Genomic DNA, 18,196 nt, shown 5'->3' with positions numbered 1-18,196 from the left:
AATCCAATGGACCCTTCAAGATAAACTGAGACAGAAACATCTGCCGACTTTTATCCGATAAATTTGTGAAATAATATCCAATAAATTTGTGAAATAATATTCTCAAAAATCCAGTAATCCAATGGACCCTTCGAGATAAACTGAGACAGAAACATCTGCCGACTTTTACTTGATAAATTAGTGAAGTAATTCCCAAATATCCAGCAGTATTTTGCATTTTTGGAGATAATTTACCAGCGATACTTTTGTCAACTTCTACTACAGAAATTGGTGAAATAATATGGTGAAATCCTCAGTAATTCAATGAGCTTTTCAATATACATAATCTAAAACCATAATTAATGTCGAATTTTCTCAGTGGTGAAAATGACTCAAGACCGAAGTAATTATGTAGTTCTATACAATAAAGTGGTGAAATATATTTATAGCATTAATTTCATCCCTCAAAAAAGGGGTGGGAATATTTCCTGTAGGTACCGGTCGTGTTCGTGGCCCTATTTGTACAAGTGCTTTTTGTTACACGCTGCAACGTCGTTTAAGCACAAATAATTTAAAATCCGCACGTTCTACAAACATAAACTCATTGAGTATAAGTAATTTTATAGGATAAAGATAAGTCGACCGCAAAGTTTAAATAATAAATCCAGTAACAGCTGCATGCGCTTTACCCGAGCTATTTGCATAAGTGCCTAAGCATATGAACAAACAGAAGATGATGAAAAAATACATAAAAATGCACTACCATGCACATGTGTGCGACACTGAAGAATCAATAGATAATAGGAAAACTAAAGATGTTTTAAAATTATAAATGTGTATATGTAGGAGCTAATTATCGTTAATAAAAGTTTCATAAAAATAGGTGAAAATTCATTACCTGTTTGTGCATTTCGACGTTGAGTCCATACGACATTTCATAATACTGAAACAAAAGAAAAAAACAATTATAAGCGACCTCCAAAACAAGGATCTATTTAGATATTCAATACCTTTACAATATATTGTTGAAAATCGACGTTTATCTACTCAAGATAAGTACCCACTTGTTGAAACTAATCCGTAGTGTAACGAAGTAAAATACAAAAACTTTCAAGAAAATTTGTTCAAGCTACTGTGTGATAGAATATCAATAAATTTCACCCTTTTAATCATCAATTTAACAACTTACAGAACACTTGCACTAACTATGCGTTAGGTATATAAATGGACAACGAAAATACTTTTGAAATGAAACAGACCACCGATGGAGACGTGTTTGGTCCATAAACAATTTTTTTCGGTCAGCATTGAAGATTATCGGCAAATCTGATCAATTATGTGACCGTTTATTAGCTCCTAATAGCCATGTTTGTAATCGTTTTCTCCGACTCGGACGAAGCGGTCGTTTAATGGCCTTTTTATAATAACTGTTCGGAATTTTATCACGTAATGTCAGATCCTCGTTTCTTCGAAGCACCATTTCGTAATGAAATGGAACACGGGGATTTTAAAGGGAACTTTTAATCAAATCAATCAGACGGCACGCGAATAAAAAGCGAAGTGATTGAGATGATTGAACCTCAAACTAGTAATAAGCAAGGTCCCTGTCTTGCTCTTGGTCTAACTGATTAAATGACCTTCACAAAATCAAAAGAAACAATTTAGACTAAATTTTATTGTTTATTCTCACTCAGTAACCATCCCGTCTTACTATAGGAATAAAATAAACTTTAACAATGATTAAAATTCGCACATTTTGTTTTTATTATAGTCGTAAACAAACCTCTTTGTATCATTCGTAATATTTCCATGGTTTATGTCGATATTTTTGGTTCAACGCCAAGAACTTTGTCAAATGCGTCGTTTTGCTGGCAGTTAAACTTGAACACATCACGAAGTAATGACTCAATTACTGTGCAACAGTTTAACGTCAAATATATTCTAACCCATGGCATAATCATACAAAAAAAAATAGAATATCATTCTTTTGTTTAAATGTACCCAGCACTTTTAAAAATGACGCGCCTTCATTACAACAGCCAGTCATCAGGACACAGTTGAGTAGCACTGTTATAATTATACTAAAGAACTTAAAAGTAAAAATTAGTGCTGAACAAAGTAAGACTAAGACCAAGGCTGTCCCAGTCTAGGTCTTGGTATTAGCCTTGGTCTTGTCCGTTCGGTCTTGACCTTGGTCTTACTAGTATAAAGATAAGTCCAAGACCAAGACTGCAAGACCAATTTTGTTCATCACTAATAGGAAGAGGTTTCTTTCAGTAAATTTGTAAACTTACCATAACATAGTGCCGCTGGATTTCGATTTTTTCACTTGCCAGTTTTTCGCATTCCAGTTTCAAGCTGGAACAAAACGTACAAATCAGGTGAGAAACAAGCATAATCGGTTAGTGAAGAAACAAGTCTTAAAACCTAATGATTACGAAATTTTCCGCAGCTATAGCGTTNTAGTTCTTTTACGATACTTTGGAATATTATTCTTGATAGCATGCCTATTATGTCCAAATCACTATAAGACAGATTTCTAATAATATAATAATTTCTAGGACACCCTAGACATTAAGTAAAATGCTGTTGTTCTTTTGGGACAACGTGTAAGTCTTTGATTATCGCGTATACTTTTCCATGTCTAAGTCATTATAAAATAATAATATGCCATCGTAACGTCTTTACCGCTCAGCGTATTCGTTTTGAATTAATCATCAAATAATGAATGGTTTTGAGTGCCGCACAAAAATAAATTGCCTGCCTGTTGGCCTTTCGCTGATTTGGCCCGTGAAATCGTGACATACCGCGCGCGGAGCGACAGTATCAGGCATGAAAATAACAAAAGAAAAAAGCGAATCTTTTGTCTCTTCATGACGCTTTTACTAATTGAACCTCCTTGTTTTTTGACATCTTCAAAGGTTTAATTGTTAAAGCATTTTCTTTCGAAACAAAAGAGGATATCGAAAACAATCAATTTTGGCGTGCTAATGTGATCAAATGTGGCTGAAATCGCGATCGACGAATGGTAGTTTAAATAAATTATAAAGAATTTATTTATTCTTTAGTAGTTAGCTAGATATCCCTGTATCCAGGGTCACAAGTGTTATTAATAAACATAAAGCCAAACAACAAGGACTTTCACGTTAGATAATAATATTCTTTGACGATAATTGCATTAGAACAGAGATGAAATGAAGATAAAAAAAATGATGGCCAATAAAGCGAGGAACAGCAATCATTGGAGTCATTAATTTCCTTTTAAGTGCACGCTAGCGTTCATTATAATCTTCGATAAGTTTAATCGTCGTTATTAGAACGTCCAACAACAAAAGAAGAAAGCCCGAGTGTGTTTACCTACTTATCTCTTGAACGACGAACAAATTGACTTTATACACTAACATTTACTATTATCTCAGAAGGATCGTCACTTCTTTACATGAGTAATAACAATAATGATGAGATATAATGGCAGACCGCAAACAATATCGAATCGTTCAAAAAACATACAACTATTTTTGTTTAGGATTTAGTACTTTAAAGGTACGTTCAGACTGAGCGAACAAAGGCGAACAGGAACGCGAATGTTCAAAAAGGCCAAAAAGCATTCGTTCGCTTAATCCAAACATTCCATTATGTGTTGCATAATAAAGGAAACAATAATAAGTATGTACTTACTTGTGATACTGGGCTTGTAAAAAATTAAATTCTTCTTTTATTCTATCACATGATTCTCCTACAGTAAATTTGAAAGGCTGTCCTGGTTGAGGACCCTGAAACAATAGAAAAATAGTTTACAATAAAATTAGAAAAAAAACTAATGAAGCATGTGCACCTTATTATCTCTTAAATAGTATATGTAGAAATGTATCAAAACTGAATTTTAAGTATGATGATAACCAGCAAGATAATATAAATCAGAATGTTGGGCAACTTTTCGTTGTTCTTTTCCGTGATGTATGAGGTCGTCCTTGCGAAAGAATAAAGTAAGTATCTTCAATTAAATGTCGAGATATGGTTGCATGTCTGAGGCCCATAAATATTTCTTTGCTGCGGAACATTACCGTTCAGCATTCCCTGAAATATATAGTTCTTTGAAGGAAATCACGAAATTGCTTGTTGGCCTACTGCAGCCTCACGTTTCTTCTACTCATTACTGGAATGACGGCTTTTCTTTTTCTTATTTTCCTTTTTCTTCTTATAAAAAAAATTATTTACCGGTCGGTTTCCTGATTATTACCAACACGATTACAAAGTGTGCGCTCTTAACGCGTATAAGAAAATGGAAGATAAAAAAAGAGACACGTTGCAAATACTGTACACGATAAATTAATGCAATAACAATTCCACTGCATACACGAAAAACTCCTTTTATGGTTATAAGTTCCATGTCATTCTCAATTTAACGAACCAATCGGCAAAGTAATTCTACGTTTGTAAACCTGGTATTACACGAAGAGTTCATATAAACTAATAGGTACAAATGTGGGAGAAAATTCGAGGGGTTTACTGACTTGTTACACTGCTGCCTCATTCTCTTCTTTCGATTAAAAAAATAACAGGAAACCACATTCGTTTGCCGATAATGAGCGTTCTTGTTCGTTACTAATTAACTTATTCCAAAGCCGGCCAACTCTAACCAAGACTTAATGAATCCTTTAATGAAACGTTGAATAAACTGTGACGGCGACGATAGAAATCCGCAAGCTCAGGGGTTGGCGGCGGTGGCAGTGGCGACGTCCGGTGGCTCTTTGCTCGACCTTCTGGATCCACTCATAGCCACTGGTCAACGAATAGGATGAAGGAATACGAAAGGGAGAAAGCGGGTTGTGGTCAAACCGTTACCGCTACAATAACGCCACTACTGGTCACCGCAAGCTCCTAACTTGCCGGGAGAACGGACGCCGCCGCCGCCGCCACCACCGATCCCGACGCCCGGCGTCCTCGTCAGCATCGCTACTACATCCCATGCCGCCACAAACCGCAACCTAATTCTGATCCGCAATCTTTAAATAGATGGAAACAAATTTCCTAACAAGTAACTAACTCACATCTAAATAATATTTAAAATACATATTTTCCTACAAATATTTCTCAATTAAGCACGGCATTGTACGGGTGTGAAACAAGGACAGTGGGCGCGGCGGAAAAGAAAAAGTTAGAAGCGTTCGAAATGTGGTGTTATAGGCGGATGATGAGGATATTGTGGGTAGAAAAGGTTGGAAATGAAGAGGTATTGGAAAGAATAGGAGAACAGAGGACTCTATGGAAGTCAATAAAAAATAGGCGAGATAGGTTGGTAGGACACCTTCTTAGACATGAAGATCTAGTCAGAGACATATTAGAGGCAGATACAGGAGTTCGGAGGGGTAGAGGTAGACCTAAATTAGATTACTGTTCACAAATAGCTAAGGATGTGGGCTGTTCTAGTTTGAGGGTAATACGAAGATTAGCTAAGGATATTAAAGAGTGGAGGTACGTGTCCAACCAGTCTTAGGACTGACGACCTTATGATGATGATGATTAGTCTAGAAAAACTCCACTACTTGCGAATATTTGCAGCCCCGACAAGACAACTTCACTCCGAGAACTGGCCTTCTCCCTTCTGGGAACTTTGTCTTGATAGAATTCGTACCAGATTTGAAAGTGTGGAAACAATTCTATCAACTACAAATATAAATGTGCCAAGCAGTATAAAGTGTGAATTTTGATGAGTTCAGCACTGTGTTGTTGTTAATATGCTAAATAAATAAGCAAAAAATCAACTTCCTCGTCTGACCCGAGCTAATAATTTCAAGAAGCGATTAAACCAGTTTGTGAGGGTTGTGTTAGCTTTGCGGAAAAGGAACGGGGAGAGATCACCCGGTTGCGTAATTTGAAACGCTTATAAAGTGCGAAGCCAGGCGCCTGCGGTTTCCAGAACAATTACTGCTCGTTTCCCGCCTTTTGGGAACAATAAAGGAAACTGGCAATGAAACTGCCTCTGTTGTCTACGACGATGAGAGATTGAGAATTCTCCTAAAACTCTCTGTTACGGTTTTGGTTGTCGCGTCAACACCAAACCTTCTTTTTTATTGTAAAAGAAAAGATTATTTTGTGAAAATTATCTACATGACGTAAATATCGGTAATGTACGTAAGTATCAGATTGAAAGAGCAAGAGCAAGACGAAGACTATATCAGGAAGACCAAGACTAGAAGATCAAGATCAATACCAAGACTTGGGCAGTCTTGGTTTTGCTTTGTTCATCACTAGCTGGGTTAAATCCAAAATAAAATTAACAAGTGATGAAGATCATTGGCTTAATTTTTATCGATACTGACAAATCCTACGGTTAATTCTAATCATAATTCGTCCTGACACGTGTGTAAGTAAGATAGATGGTGTTAAAGAAGGATGTGGAAGTGCTATGTGCTCGAATGTAGAAAAGTGCACACCGCTGCCGATTTGAAAACACGTACAAGTATTACATATCGCGAGCACGGCTAGGCATTGTTTGTAGCCGCGTTTTTTCGAACTACAACTAACCAACCTCTCAGCCTACTACCGCTATTGTGTGGTAATACAGAAGAAACAGCTTTGTTGGTACGCCCACCAAGACGACGACACTGTAGTTCGACAAGTTAAACTTGCGTGCATTGTAATAAGGCCTTAGCTGACAACTTACCGATCTGTCGGTAAACAACAACAACAACCGTACCCAACCCACCATTGCTCGTACCTCTACCATAGATACATTCATTACCATTCAGCGCACAAAAAGAATGGAACAATCGAACAGATTTTATCGCACGTCCATCTAATACCTTTACAACAGCTTCAAAGGTTGATAACCGTTGCCTTGTTTGATTAATACGCTTAAGCGTTAATTTTTTTTATGGGTGTGAGAACGAACCAAATGAAGATATTCAAAAACAAATTCATGGTTCATTTTGCAGAAAAATAACCACAAATACCTTACGTTAGGATTCATCGTCATAAGGTCGTCAGTCCTAAGACTAGCTCGACATATACTTCCACTTGTTCTTAAAACTGGAACATCCCGCATCCTTAACGATTTGTGAACAATAATCCAATGTAGGTCTATCTCCACTCCTCCTAACTCCTGTTCCTGTTTCTAAAGTGTCTGTAACTATCCCTTTAGGTCTGACAAGGTGTCCTGCCGACCTACAGTTGGGACCATCAACATTGACAAAGTCCACAATAAATTATTTTTTTCTTTCTTGTTTCCACTTGGGACTGAAGTCATTTGCTGCGTTTTGAACACGTCCTTGTTAAGTTAGGAAATGTTTCATGAGTAAAACAACACGTAACCAAATAATGTAAGCGGTGCAGCGGTTAGAGGTTGGTTAGGTACGCCAAGAGATCAGGATCGACTCTATTACTGTCTAGTTGGAATTATGCCTTAAATAGGCGTTTTTGCTTTCCTAAATTCCTGAGAATGTTGAACTTTCTTAAAGTCCGACGCCGGCAACATGTTAAAATTCTGCTTTTCCACATCTTTTTCTGTTAAACATTAATTACTAAAATGTTATTCCTTTTTTATTATTAGTGCCCGTTTCAATTTCTGTGCCTACAGTATGTATTCCCTACAAACTCTGTCGTGGGTAAAAGTAGGCGTTCTGACAGCAACCGCTCTAGACTAGTTAGTAAGTTGAAAGAAGAAAATAAATGAGACAGGTTTATTGGGGACTATGACAATTTTGAATGTCTCAACTATATCTCGCTTATTTCTTATTTATTTCCACGTTAGGATTGAACACAAGAGATTACGTAATGGACGTGGAGCATGAATCTCCTCCTGGCACTGACCAAATTACATCAATGTACATAGACGTTTCTTTTGCTTTTGTCTATTCTTTTCTGTGTACTGCAATTTCGCAGTTCCTAAAATTTTGTGACATATTGCCATACTTTTTTCCCTTGGTGCGTAATAGTGTCATCAGATACCTTAATAAATAAATCTAGATGTTATCTATTTCGATTGCTGATCTTTAATTTCAATGTAAACACAAATTTGCTGAACCTATTTTATCGTTCATAAGAGTAGAATTCATTTATTTTGCTTGGACGTGGTGCTTTCATTAGTGACAAAGAGAAAACAGAAGAAAAATGGAGTCACAAGAGATACATCGGCGGAAAACAATGAGTCTTACGTGTAATTTCACGGTTGATTGTTAATCATTTCTTTGAATGCTCGACTTAATTACACGGGGCCGATATCTTTATTGGCGGCCTTGATTTTTCTATTGCCGCGCAAATTAATTGTGTCACGTTCATTGTTCTATTTACCGTTTCCGCTTAGTTTAACCCAAGTGTGAAATGGAGTCGTTTAAAATATATAAACTGCAAAATTTTCAAAGGCCCAATTCAAAGGCGCTCTCGTTAAACTAAAATAACATTCAATCAATTTCAATAATACAAAACACAATGCCAACGGTTCAGTGACGATTTTACACACCGATCGGTTCACTTGCTATTGAACAATACTAAACTCACTTCATGTGCCGATCGAATGGAAAATTAAAGACCTGAGCCAAACGTCTGCAAAAGAAAACACTATACAGGGTGTAACAGAAACAAGTGCGGAGCTTAAACGAGAAGATAGAACACTATAAAACAAGAAAATAAAGTAAATATTTGTATGTCCGAGAAAAACGTAGTATGAAGCAGTCGATATGCAATTCAACAACAATCTAATTCAGCAACACAACATCAATCATTAGTATAGGTCAGTATGTCGCTGTAGAACCGCTGTTGTTTTACAATAATGTGACGTGATACTTCATTACGAGTTTGATCCATATTGCTGCTGTAGGGATAGAAGAGAATCCCTGACACAGTGTGACGGTGCGGCAAATTTTAAAGGAAGTTACTGCATCCTCATCATTTGCAGCGAGCGCAAGCCTTGCTTGAAATTCAGCCACGGATGGATTTCTGTCTGTAGTTTCGAAAGAATTTTGAACTACATGTAAGTAATTAACTTGGCGACATTGTATAGCGATAGCAATGTATATTATTATCTTATTTAAATCCATTTTCTAATTTCATGATGGTTCAACAACTGAAAGACGAAGTGAAGGACCATCATGGATGCATGCTATATTAAAGAAAAAGGTAAAAATGGAGCCTCATGATAAGACCACTAAAATAAACTCGAAAATTGTTTAGCGCCAATTTACGTTGAAGCTGAAAGGTCTTTATTAAAATTTAACATTTAAAACCCTAATGCGGTAGGTCCGACGTTTAACTTAAGTACTCATTCAACCAGTTCCTTATTCCTTGTTTTATTTTATTGCACATTTGTACGTAGTGGGCGATTCAATTGAGTCTATGTACTATGCATATATTTACGTATTTGCGGCGCCGTAGAATGTACATATAATGGAATATATAGATATATACACGAGGGGTTTAATTAAATTTACTTTCCCCCTGCATTAGCCAAACGAGTCAACAACGTGTAATCTTCCTTGCTAAGACGCGCTTACGAAACCTATGAAACGTTTTATGTAAATCCAATTAAGTATCTCCCACTTACATTCTGTGTGCTAATTAACTGTGAGTTAAGAGCTACTGCGAGATTATTTGCAACGCTTTAAAATATAGAAGTGGGTCAGCCGGAAAAACACTTTTCCACGGAAGAAAATAACACGTAACTTTACACAATGAACAATCAATGTCGTACCAAACAATCGGCGCCGTTTATGCTTACGCTGGTCTCTTTCCTCCTCCGATAATGTTTTTCCTGTTTTTCTCGAGAACCCACTGAGATATTGAGACGAAACAAAGTGTACACTGTAGCTCATGGTAATTTCTTTGGACCCAGTGGNAAGACTAGCTCGACATATACTTCCACTTGTTCTTAAAACTGGAACATCCCGCATCCTTAACGATTTGTGAACAATAATCCAATGTAGGTCTATCTCCACTCCTCCTAACTCCTGTTCCTGTTTCTAAAGTGTCTGTAACTATCCCTTTAGGTCTGACAAGGTGTCCTGCCGACCTACAGTTGGGACCATCAACATTGACAAAGTCCACAATAAATTATTTTTTTCTTTCTTGTTTCCACTTGGGACTGAAGTCATTTGCTGCGTTTTGAACACGTCCTTGTTAAGTTAGGAAATGTTTCATGAGTAAAACAACACGTAACCAAATAATGTAAGCGGTGCAGCGGTTAGAGGTTGGTTAGGTACGCCAAGAGATCAGGATCGACTCTATTACTGTCTAGTTGGAATTATGCCTTAAATAGGCGTTTTTGCTTTCCTAAATTCCTGAGAATGTTGAACTTTCTTAAAGTCCGACGCCGGCAACATGTTAAAATTCTGCTTTTCCACATCTTTTTCTGTTAAACATTAATTACTAAAATGTTATTCCTTTTTTATTATTAGTGCCCGTTTCAATTTCTGTGCCTACAGTATGTATTCCCTACAAACTCTGTCGTGGGTAAAAGTAGGCGTTCTGACAGCAACCGCTCTAGACTAGTTAGTAAGTTGAAAGAAGAAAATAAATGAGACAGGTTTATTGGGGACTATGACAATTTTGAATGTCTCAACTATATCTCGCTTATTTCTTATTTATTTCCACGTTAGGATTGAACACAAGAGATTACGTAATGGACGTGGAGCATGAATCTCCTCCTGGCACTGACCAAATTACATCAATGTACATAGACGTTTCTTTTGCTTTTGTCTATTCTTTTCTGTGTACTGCAATTTCGCAGTTCCTAAAATTTTGTGACATATTGCCATACTTTTTTCCCTTGGTGCGTAATAGTGTCATCAGATACCTTAATAAATAAATCTAGATGTTATCTATTTCGATTGCTGATCTTTAATTTCAATGTAAACACAAATTTGCTGAACCTATTTTATCGTTCATAAGAGTAGAATTCATTTATTTTGCTTGGACGTGGTGCTTTCATTAGTGACAAAGAGAAAACAGAAGAAAAATGGAGTCACAAGAGATTTTTAAGCAGTAACAACATCGGCGGAAAACAATGAGTCTTACGTGTAATTTCACGGTTGATTGTTAATCATTTCTTTGAATGCTCGACTTAATTACACGGGGCCGATATCTTTATTGGCGGCCTTGATTTTTCTATTGCCGCGCAAATTAATTGTGTCACGTTCATTGTTCTATTTACCGTTTCCGCTTAGTTTAACCCAAGTGTGAAATGGAGTCGTTTAAAATATATAAACTGCAAAATTTTCAAAGGCCCAATTCAAAGGCGCTCTCGTTAAACTAAAATAACATTCAATCAATTTCAATAATACAAAACACAATGCCAACGGTTCAGTGACGATTTTACACACCGATCGGTTCACTTGCTATTGAACAATACTAAACTCACTTCATGTGCCGATCGAATGGAAAATTAAAGACCTGAGCCAAACGTCTGCAAAAGAAAACACTATACAGGGTGTAACAGAAACAAGTGCGGAGCTTAAACGAGAAGATAGAACACTATAAAACAAGAAAATAAAGTAAATATTTGTATGTCCGAGAAAAACGTAGTATGAAGCAGTCGATATGCAATTCAACAACAATCTAATTCAGCAACACAACATCAATCATTAGTATAGGTCAGTATGTCGCTGTAGAACCGCTGTTGTTTTACAATAATGTGACGTGATACTTCATTACGAGTTTGATACATATTGCTGCTGTAGGGATAGAAGAGAATCCCTGACACAGTGTGACGGTGCGGCAAATTTTAAAGGAAGTTACTGCATCCTCATCATTTGCAGCGAGCGCAAGCCTTGCTTGAAATTCAGCCACGGATGGATTTCTGTCTGTAGTTTCGAAAGAATTTTGAACTACATGTAAGTAATTAACTTGGCGACATTGTATAGCGATAGCAATGTATATTATTATCTTATTTAAATCCATTTTCTAATTTCATGATGGTTCAACAACTGAAAGACGAAGTGAAGGACCATCATGGATGCATGCTATATTAAAGAAAAAGGTAAAAATGGAGCCTCATGATAAGACCACTAAAATAAACTCGAAAATTGTTTAGCGCCAATTTACGTTGAAGCTGAAAGGTCTTTATTAAAATTTAACATTTAAAACCCTAATGCGGTAGGTCCGACGTTTAACTTAAGTACTCATTCAACCAGTTCCTTATTCCTTGTTTTATTTTATTGCACATTTGTACGTAGTGGGCGATTCAATTGAGTCTATGTACTATGCATATATTTACGTATTTGCGGCGCCGTAGAATGTACATATAATGGAATATATAGATATATACACGAGGGGTTTAATTAAATTTACTTTCCCCCTGCATTAGCCAAACGAGTCAACAACGTGTAATCTTCCTTGCTAAGACGCGCTTACGAAACCTATGAAACGTTTTATGTAAATCCAATTAAGTATCTCCCACTTACATTCTGTGTGCTAATTAACTGTGAGTTAAGAGCTACTGCGAGATTATTTGCAACGCTTTAAAATATAGAAGTGGGTCAGCCGGAAAAACACTTTTCCACGGAAGAAAATAACACGTAACTTTACACAATGAACAATCAATGTCGTACCAAACAATCGGCGCCGTTTATGCTTACGCTGGTCTCTTTCCTCCTCCGATAATGTTTTTCCTGTTTTTCTCGAGAACCCACTGAGATATTGAGACGAAACAAAGTGTACACTGTAGCTCATGGTAATTTCTTTGGACCCAGTGAGGATGTTATATTTTATTTTAGGAATGAGAGACCTATATGTTAAATAACTGACGGCTTAACACTCTTCTCATCCTTCTGGAAATGCGTTAGCTCGCGCTAATAGAGCAGTTATGTCTGTACTACAGTTTTTCCCATTTTTCTCGGGAACCCACTGAGATATCGAGACGAAACGAAGTGTACACTGTAGCTCATCATAATTTCTAGGAACCCACAACTCATGAAGATGTTAAATTTGTTTTAAGAATTACAAAGGGACTATAGAAAAAATGCTCAATAGAAGATGTTTAGTTAAAAACAAGGTCGTCGATATTAAGGTGTGTTTAGTCTAGGTTTCTGCGAGGCGATGGAATAATAAAATCGACGAATTTAAGGCGTCCTGAGTAAGCGACGACGTAAACGTGTTCGTTAAAATTCAATTCTGTACGGCTCATTTCTTCCGAGGCTTTTCTCGATTCGTTCCGCCGCTGCCAAAGCGTGACTTGCAATTGTTTAGTGCGCTTAAACATTTCATCGGCTTTCTATTCAGAACGAATGTAAAATAATAGCGTCGGCGTATTAATGGACCGATTGCACGACACGACAACTTTACCTACAAACATTCATTTCATTGCTGACGCGAATGTTATTCTACCTGGTTCTTTTGCAACACAGTTTTTTCTATGAAAAAAGAAGCGTTTACATTACTCTAATAACCGAATAAACTAAACAGTATAATTCAAGCTAAACGTCTGTTATAAGAAAACATTCCGTCTTTCTTCAGCTGAAAAATGGCGGATGGACACTATAGACACAACTTTAACAATTAACGGCAATGGTCCAGCGGTATCAATGGTGGACTGGCATGCAAGCGGACTCGGTTTCTGTGCTCAACCGATGCTACAACTTTTTTTTTTGTTCATGTTTACCAACCATTTTCTAGTTTCTTTTTTAATATTTATTTTATACAGGAAAAGACAACACCTACGAATAATAGGTAGAGTTTTAGCCACGGCGGTAATTCAACACAACTAGGCCTAATTGCATTCTCAGCCAACTCAACCGAAATTCACCTTCATCATCATAAGGTCATCAGTCCTAAAACTGGTTGGACACGTACCTCCACTCTTTCCTATCCTGAGCTAAACTTCGCATTTCTCTAAAACTAGAACAGCCCACATCCTTAGCTATTTGCGAAGAGTAATCTAGGTCTACCTCTACCCCTCCTAACTCCTGTTTCTGCCTCTAATATGTCTCTGACTAGACCTTCATGCCTGAGAAGGTGTCCTACTAACCTATCTCGCCTATTTTTTATTGACTTCCATAGAGTCCTCTGTTCTCCTATTCTTTCCAATACCTCTTCATTTCTAACCTTTTCTACCCACGATATCCTCATCATCCTCCTATAACATCACATTTTGAACGCTTCTAACCTTTTTTTCCGCCGCGCCCACTGTCCATGTTTCGCACCGGTACAACGTCGTGCTCCAAACATACACCTTTAACGACCTTTTTCGAATTTCTAAATTAACCGTTCGCGAGCATAGAAGTGACTTCTTTTTATTAAAGGCGACTCGACCCTGCGCTATCCTCTGCTTTATACCCCTACTACTCCTTCCATCCTCACTTATCTGACTTCCTAGGTATCTAAAATCAGCCACTTCTAATTTTTCGTCTCCTGAAATTCACCTTGCGCATCTTGAAATTATTTATAATTTTCTAAAAGTTAACTGAATATTGTATCACGAATGCCATTATCACTCATGGGTTTCCCGTAATTTGGTTGTGTTCTCGAATGGAATTACTAAAATAATTCACTTAGGCTATTGGTGTCGATGCCAATTCACTCTGAATTATTGGTTGTTCGAAGTCCTGTTACACGGACGACCGTGTCGCCTGTCATTCTCGGTGTGTCCGAATCCTTTTGGACCATAATAATGGAGCGACGTCTACCTCCATGACGACGATGGTACCTGAGGGAGAACGCGTTCCATGGACGACGTTCGGTAGACGAATTCCCCTCGCGACAGATGTCACAGTGTAGTCGTAAATAAACCGCAACGTCGGGTCGCATCAAGACGACTGCCCCATCGGACTGTCGGAGGAGACCTCATCGAAACAGAAATTCCTAGAGGCAGACGATGAACCTACCAGTGTGGTAGTCACAAGGACATGGACACGCAAGAAAAAAGAAATTTTTTTACTCCTTATATTAGTAAGGACGTCAGTATGTACGTATGCATACAGTCGAATTGAGAAGTTCCTTGAGAATTAATCGCTGTGGTGATGTCTAAGCCTATAACCTACGCTAAAAACATCACAACTTTGTAGTTCACCACCTATATGTAAAAGATGCCAAATGTGTACATTTTTTCCCTATTAATGAAGTCTGTAACCCTTTCTCCTAGCGCTTAAAATTATCATAACCAATTAGTAAATAACCACGTCTACTGAACTACTTGCACTTCTTATAGTCTACGTATTAAAAAAGAAACATTTTGGCCTTCTGCCAAATTGGCAAACGCTTTAAAATTCCCTCATTATACTGCAAACGCTACTCACGAAAAATAGGTCTGGCAAGTCAAGTCGAGCGTCTAAATGATTAAGGACACCGAAGGATAGTTGCTGATGCAATAATTTTTCCCTTCTTGATGTAACGTGCGATTAACGAAGTGTGTGATTTAGGGGCTTACAAACACAACTAAAATCGTGTATGAAACAAACTGCACGTTGCCAAACGGACTTAATATTTATTTATCTCTGGCGTACATCACAATTTTATGGCAGACGTCCAACGGCGTAAACAAAACCAACACGCAGAGCTAACAACAAACATTCATCTCAAAAGCTTTTACTTTCGCCTGGCTATAATGTGACATGTTTATAACAACGGTGTTAGACATTATGATGAGCATAAGGGAACAATTAATCCTAGTTCAAAAATGAGAAGGTTTATTAGCAAGAGTAGAGAAGAATAGAGGGCAATATGAAATAGTTGAGATATGTTAGTGAGACATCTTCTCAAGGGTGAAGGGGTACTAGTTAGAGATATGTTAGAATCAGAAATAGGAGTTAAGAAGAGTAGACGACGATCTAAATTATATTATTGTTCACAAATATCTAGTTAAGGGTCTGGGGTGCTCTAGTTTCAAGACCGAGCGGCATGGCCTAGAGGTTTAGACCATTGCTTAGCATTCGGGAGGACGCCGGTTCGATTCCGGGTCCGTCTGCCTTGAACCAAGTTTTTCTGTGGTTTCCTTGGATCACTTAGGCAATAGCTGGGGCAGTAATATTCCACAGATAATCTTCTGTCTTCATTTCGTCTGTCTCATCTTTCTCATCCGAACCACCACCCACCCATTCCCACGATTCCTGAAAGCAGGCTGAAGAGGGCCTTCCGCCCTACCTTTCGGCGTAGTCCGGAGGGACTGCCCGCCTACCAGCATTAATGGCTGGTAGGAATGCGAAGAATGATGAATTGGATCGCAGAAAATCTAACTGCATATCTACGTTTTCGGTAGTTTTGCAGATTTGTGACACCAACACTCCAACCGCCCCTAACAACAATAAATCGAACTTGAAAGCAAATTCCTGCAAGTCCGAAACTTATAAAAGCATCGAGATTATTATGTAGTTGTTGAACTTTTCCTCACACAATAAACTTCAAATTACTTGACGACAACCCTTCGAATATAAAGACCGTCATGTCGTAAAGCTACAATAAAAATCCCTTTTTCCTCTCTCTTGAACGTTTCGACGTTGACGATCTTAAATCTCATAAGTATTATTGCCCCATTCGGGCAACAGCCACACTTTTATTTCAGCCATTTCATCCGGAACGGATACCGCATAAAAGAAACGGAGAAAGAGGGAACGGGAACGGGAACGTACCTATACGTGCAATTGTAATATACGTTAGGAGGTATATGCGTATAATGAAATCGTAATCGACGTAACCAGTGAACGTTGACATCATAAGCAGTTCGGAACAATTGCAAGAATGGACTTTAACAAACGAAAACAATTGAGAAGCCAAATCCATCGAAATAAAGCATTGTTTCAAACGACAAATGGATGCAGTTAGACTTCGTCTTAGTGCATGAAGGGATCAAGCATTATTTACGTAATCCATGTTTTCTCACCACTATTTCTATGAAAATTAAATTGAAACTGGTGGGGAGAAGTTATGCCCTCTTTAGGGAAGCTGCGCTACTACCTGGCCGACCGGATACTGATCCGGGACCCGGATAACCTGTACTGGATACGAACTTGTTTCATCATTTCTAGGTTCCGTTCAACTTTACCGATGTGACCGCAACCTTAGGGTTGTTTTTAAAACATTTGCACGATACGATGGTTCGGTTGATGAATACATTACAAATTGATGACGGTCGGCTGGTCGTGTTTAGTCTAGACGCGTCCTTAAACAACTCTACCGTGGCTAAGAAGTGTTGGATGTTGAGTTCGCGCTCCGCTGGTCCGCGACTAATTTAATTCGCTTATTTTTATTTTGGAGGCATCGTTTACGCGAGGCCAAGATGCTCGTAACCGTGACTCTACAAGTAGTAGTGCGTACAAGCGGCAGAAACATGAACCGCGCGAAAAAAATTACCTCAACAAATAAACGTCACAGAGGAAGGCAAAGACCGTAAGAGGGAAAGAGAGAGAGAGAGAGAGAGAGAGGGGAGTGCTAAGTATGAAATTGACATGGGTTATTTTACTTAATTAAGTCGCCAGTGAAGTCTAGCCGAGGTGGGACTAAGAGGTCAATTCGGTTTTGTCTACAGCAAGGCTGAAGAATGAAAAACAGGCACCGTTCATAAGAAAAACTGATAAAAATAAATAGAATGTCGAAAAATGCAAGGGAATTCTTTTGACAAAGGTCGTTGCTATAAGTATGGTAACCTTTTCAAAAATTTCGGCCTCCGAGTGCTTCAGTTTTATAAGTTTAAGTAGCACTATAAAATACATTCATACTACATTCACCTTAAGTTCCCTAGCATGATTTCGCAAAATTTAACGCTTTTCTTTTAACAATTCCACAACAAAAATCATCATAATAAGATCGTTAGTCCTAAAACAGGTTCGACACGCACCTTCACTCTTTCTACCCTGAGCTAATCTTCGGATTTCCCTAAAACTAGAACTAGAACACATCCTACATCTACTCCTGTTCACTATCGTTTCTGCCTCTAATATGTCTCTAACCTTCATGCCTGAGAAGGTATCTTACCAACCTATTTTTATTGACTTCCCTAGAGTCTTCTGTGCTCCTATTCTTTCTAATACCTTCTCATTTCTAACCTTCTCTATCTATGGTATCCTCATCATTCGCCTATAACACCACATTTCGAAAGTTTCTAACCTTTTATTGTCCATCGCGCCCACCGTCCATGTTTCGCACCCGTTCAAAAACACTTATTGTAAAAACGATAACAAATATGTAACAACATTTTATTTTAGACAATCCCTTGCGCCTAAAGATCCCACCTGGACAAACCGCCGTTGATGTAGGTAGGTATTCCAAGTCACACAACAATTTAAGCATCTGAAAT

General features: G+C 37.9%; 1 protein-coding gene across 1 annotated transcript in view; it reads right to left on the bottom strand.

The window, feature by feature from the left end:
* Window positions 1-850: 850 nt before the first annotated feature.
* LOC112904051 (transducin-like enhancer protein 4) overlaps window positions 851-18,196 on the bottom strand; it is a 34,121-nt gene continuing 16,775 nt past the window's right edge. Inside the window, exons 2-4 of the mRNA XM_025973222.1 lie at window positions 3,658-3,752; window positions 2,274-2,337; window positions 851-922 (exon numbers count right to left, since the gene is read on the bottom strand). Of these exons, the coding sequence (XP_025829007.1) occupies window positions 851-922; window positions 2,274-2,337; window positions 3,658-3,752 (231 nt within the window). The remainder of the gene's footprint in view (window positions 923-2,273; window positions 2,338-3,657; window positions 3,753-18,196) is intronic.

Source organism: Agrilus planipennis, unplaced genomic scaffold (assembly GCF_000699045.2).
Source record: "Agrilus planipennis isolate EAB-ADULT unplaced genomic scaffold, Apla_2.0 scaffold163, whole genome shotgun sequence".
NCBI lineage: Eukaryota > Metazoa > Arthropoda > Insecta > Coleoptera > Buprestidae > Agrilus > Agrilus planipennis.
Note: the sequence above shows the minus strand (reverse complement) of the source record. Positions and strands in the feature narration are given on the sequence as shown.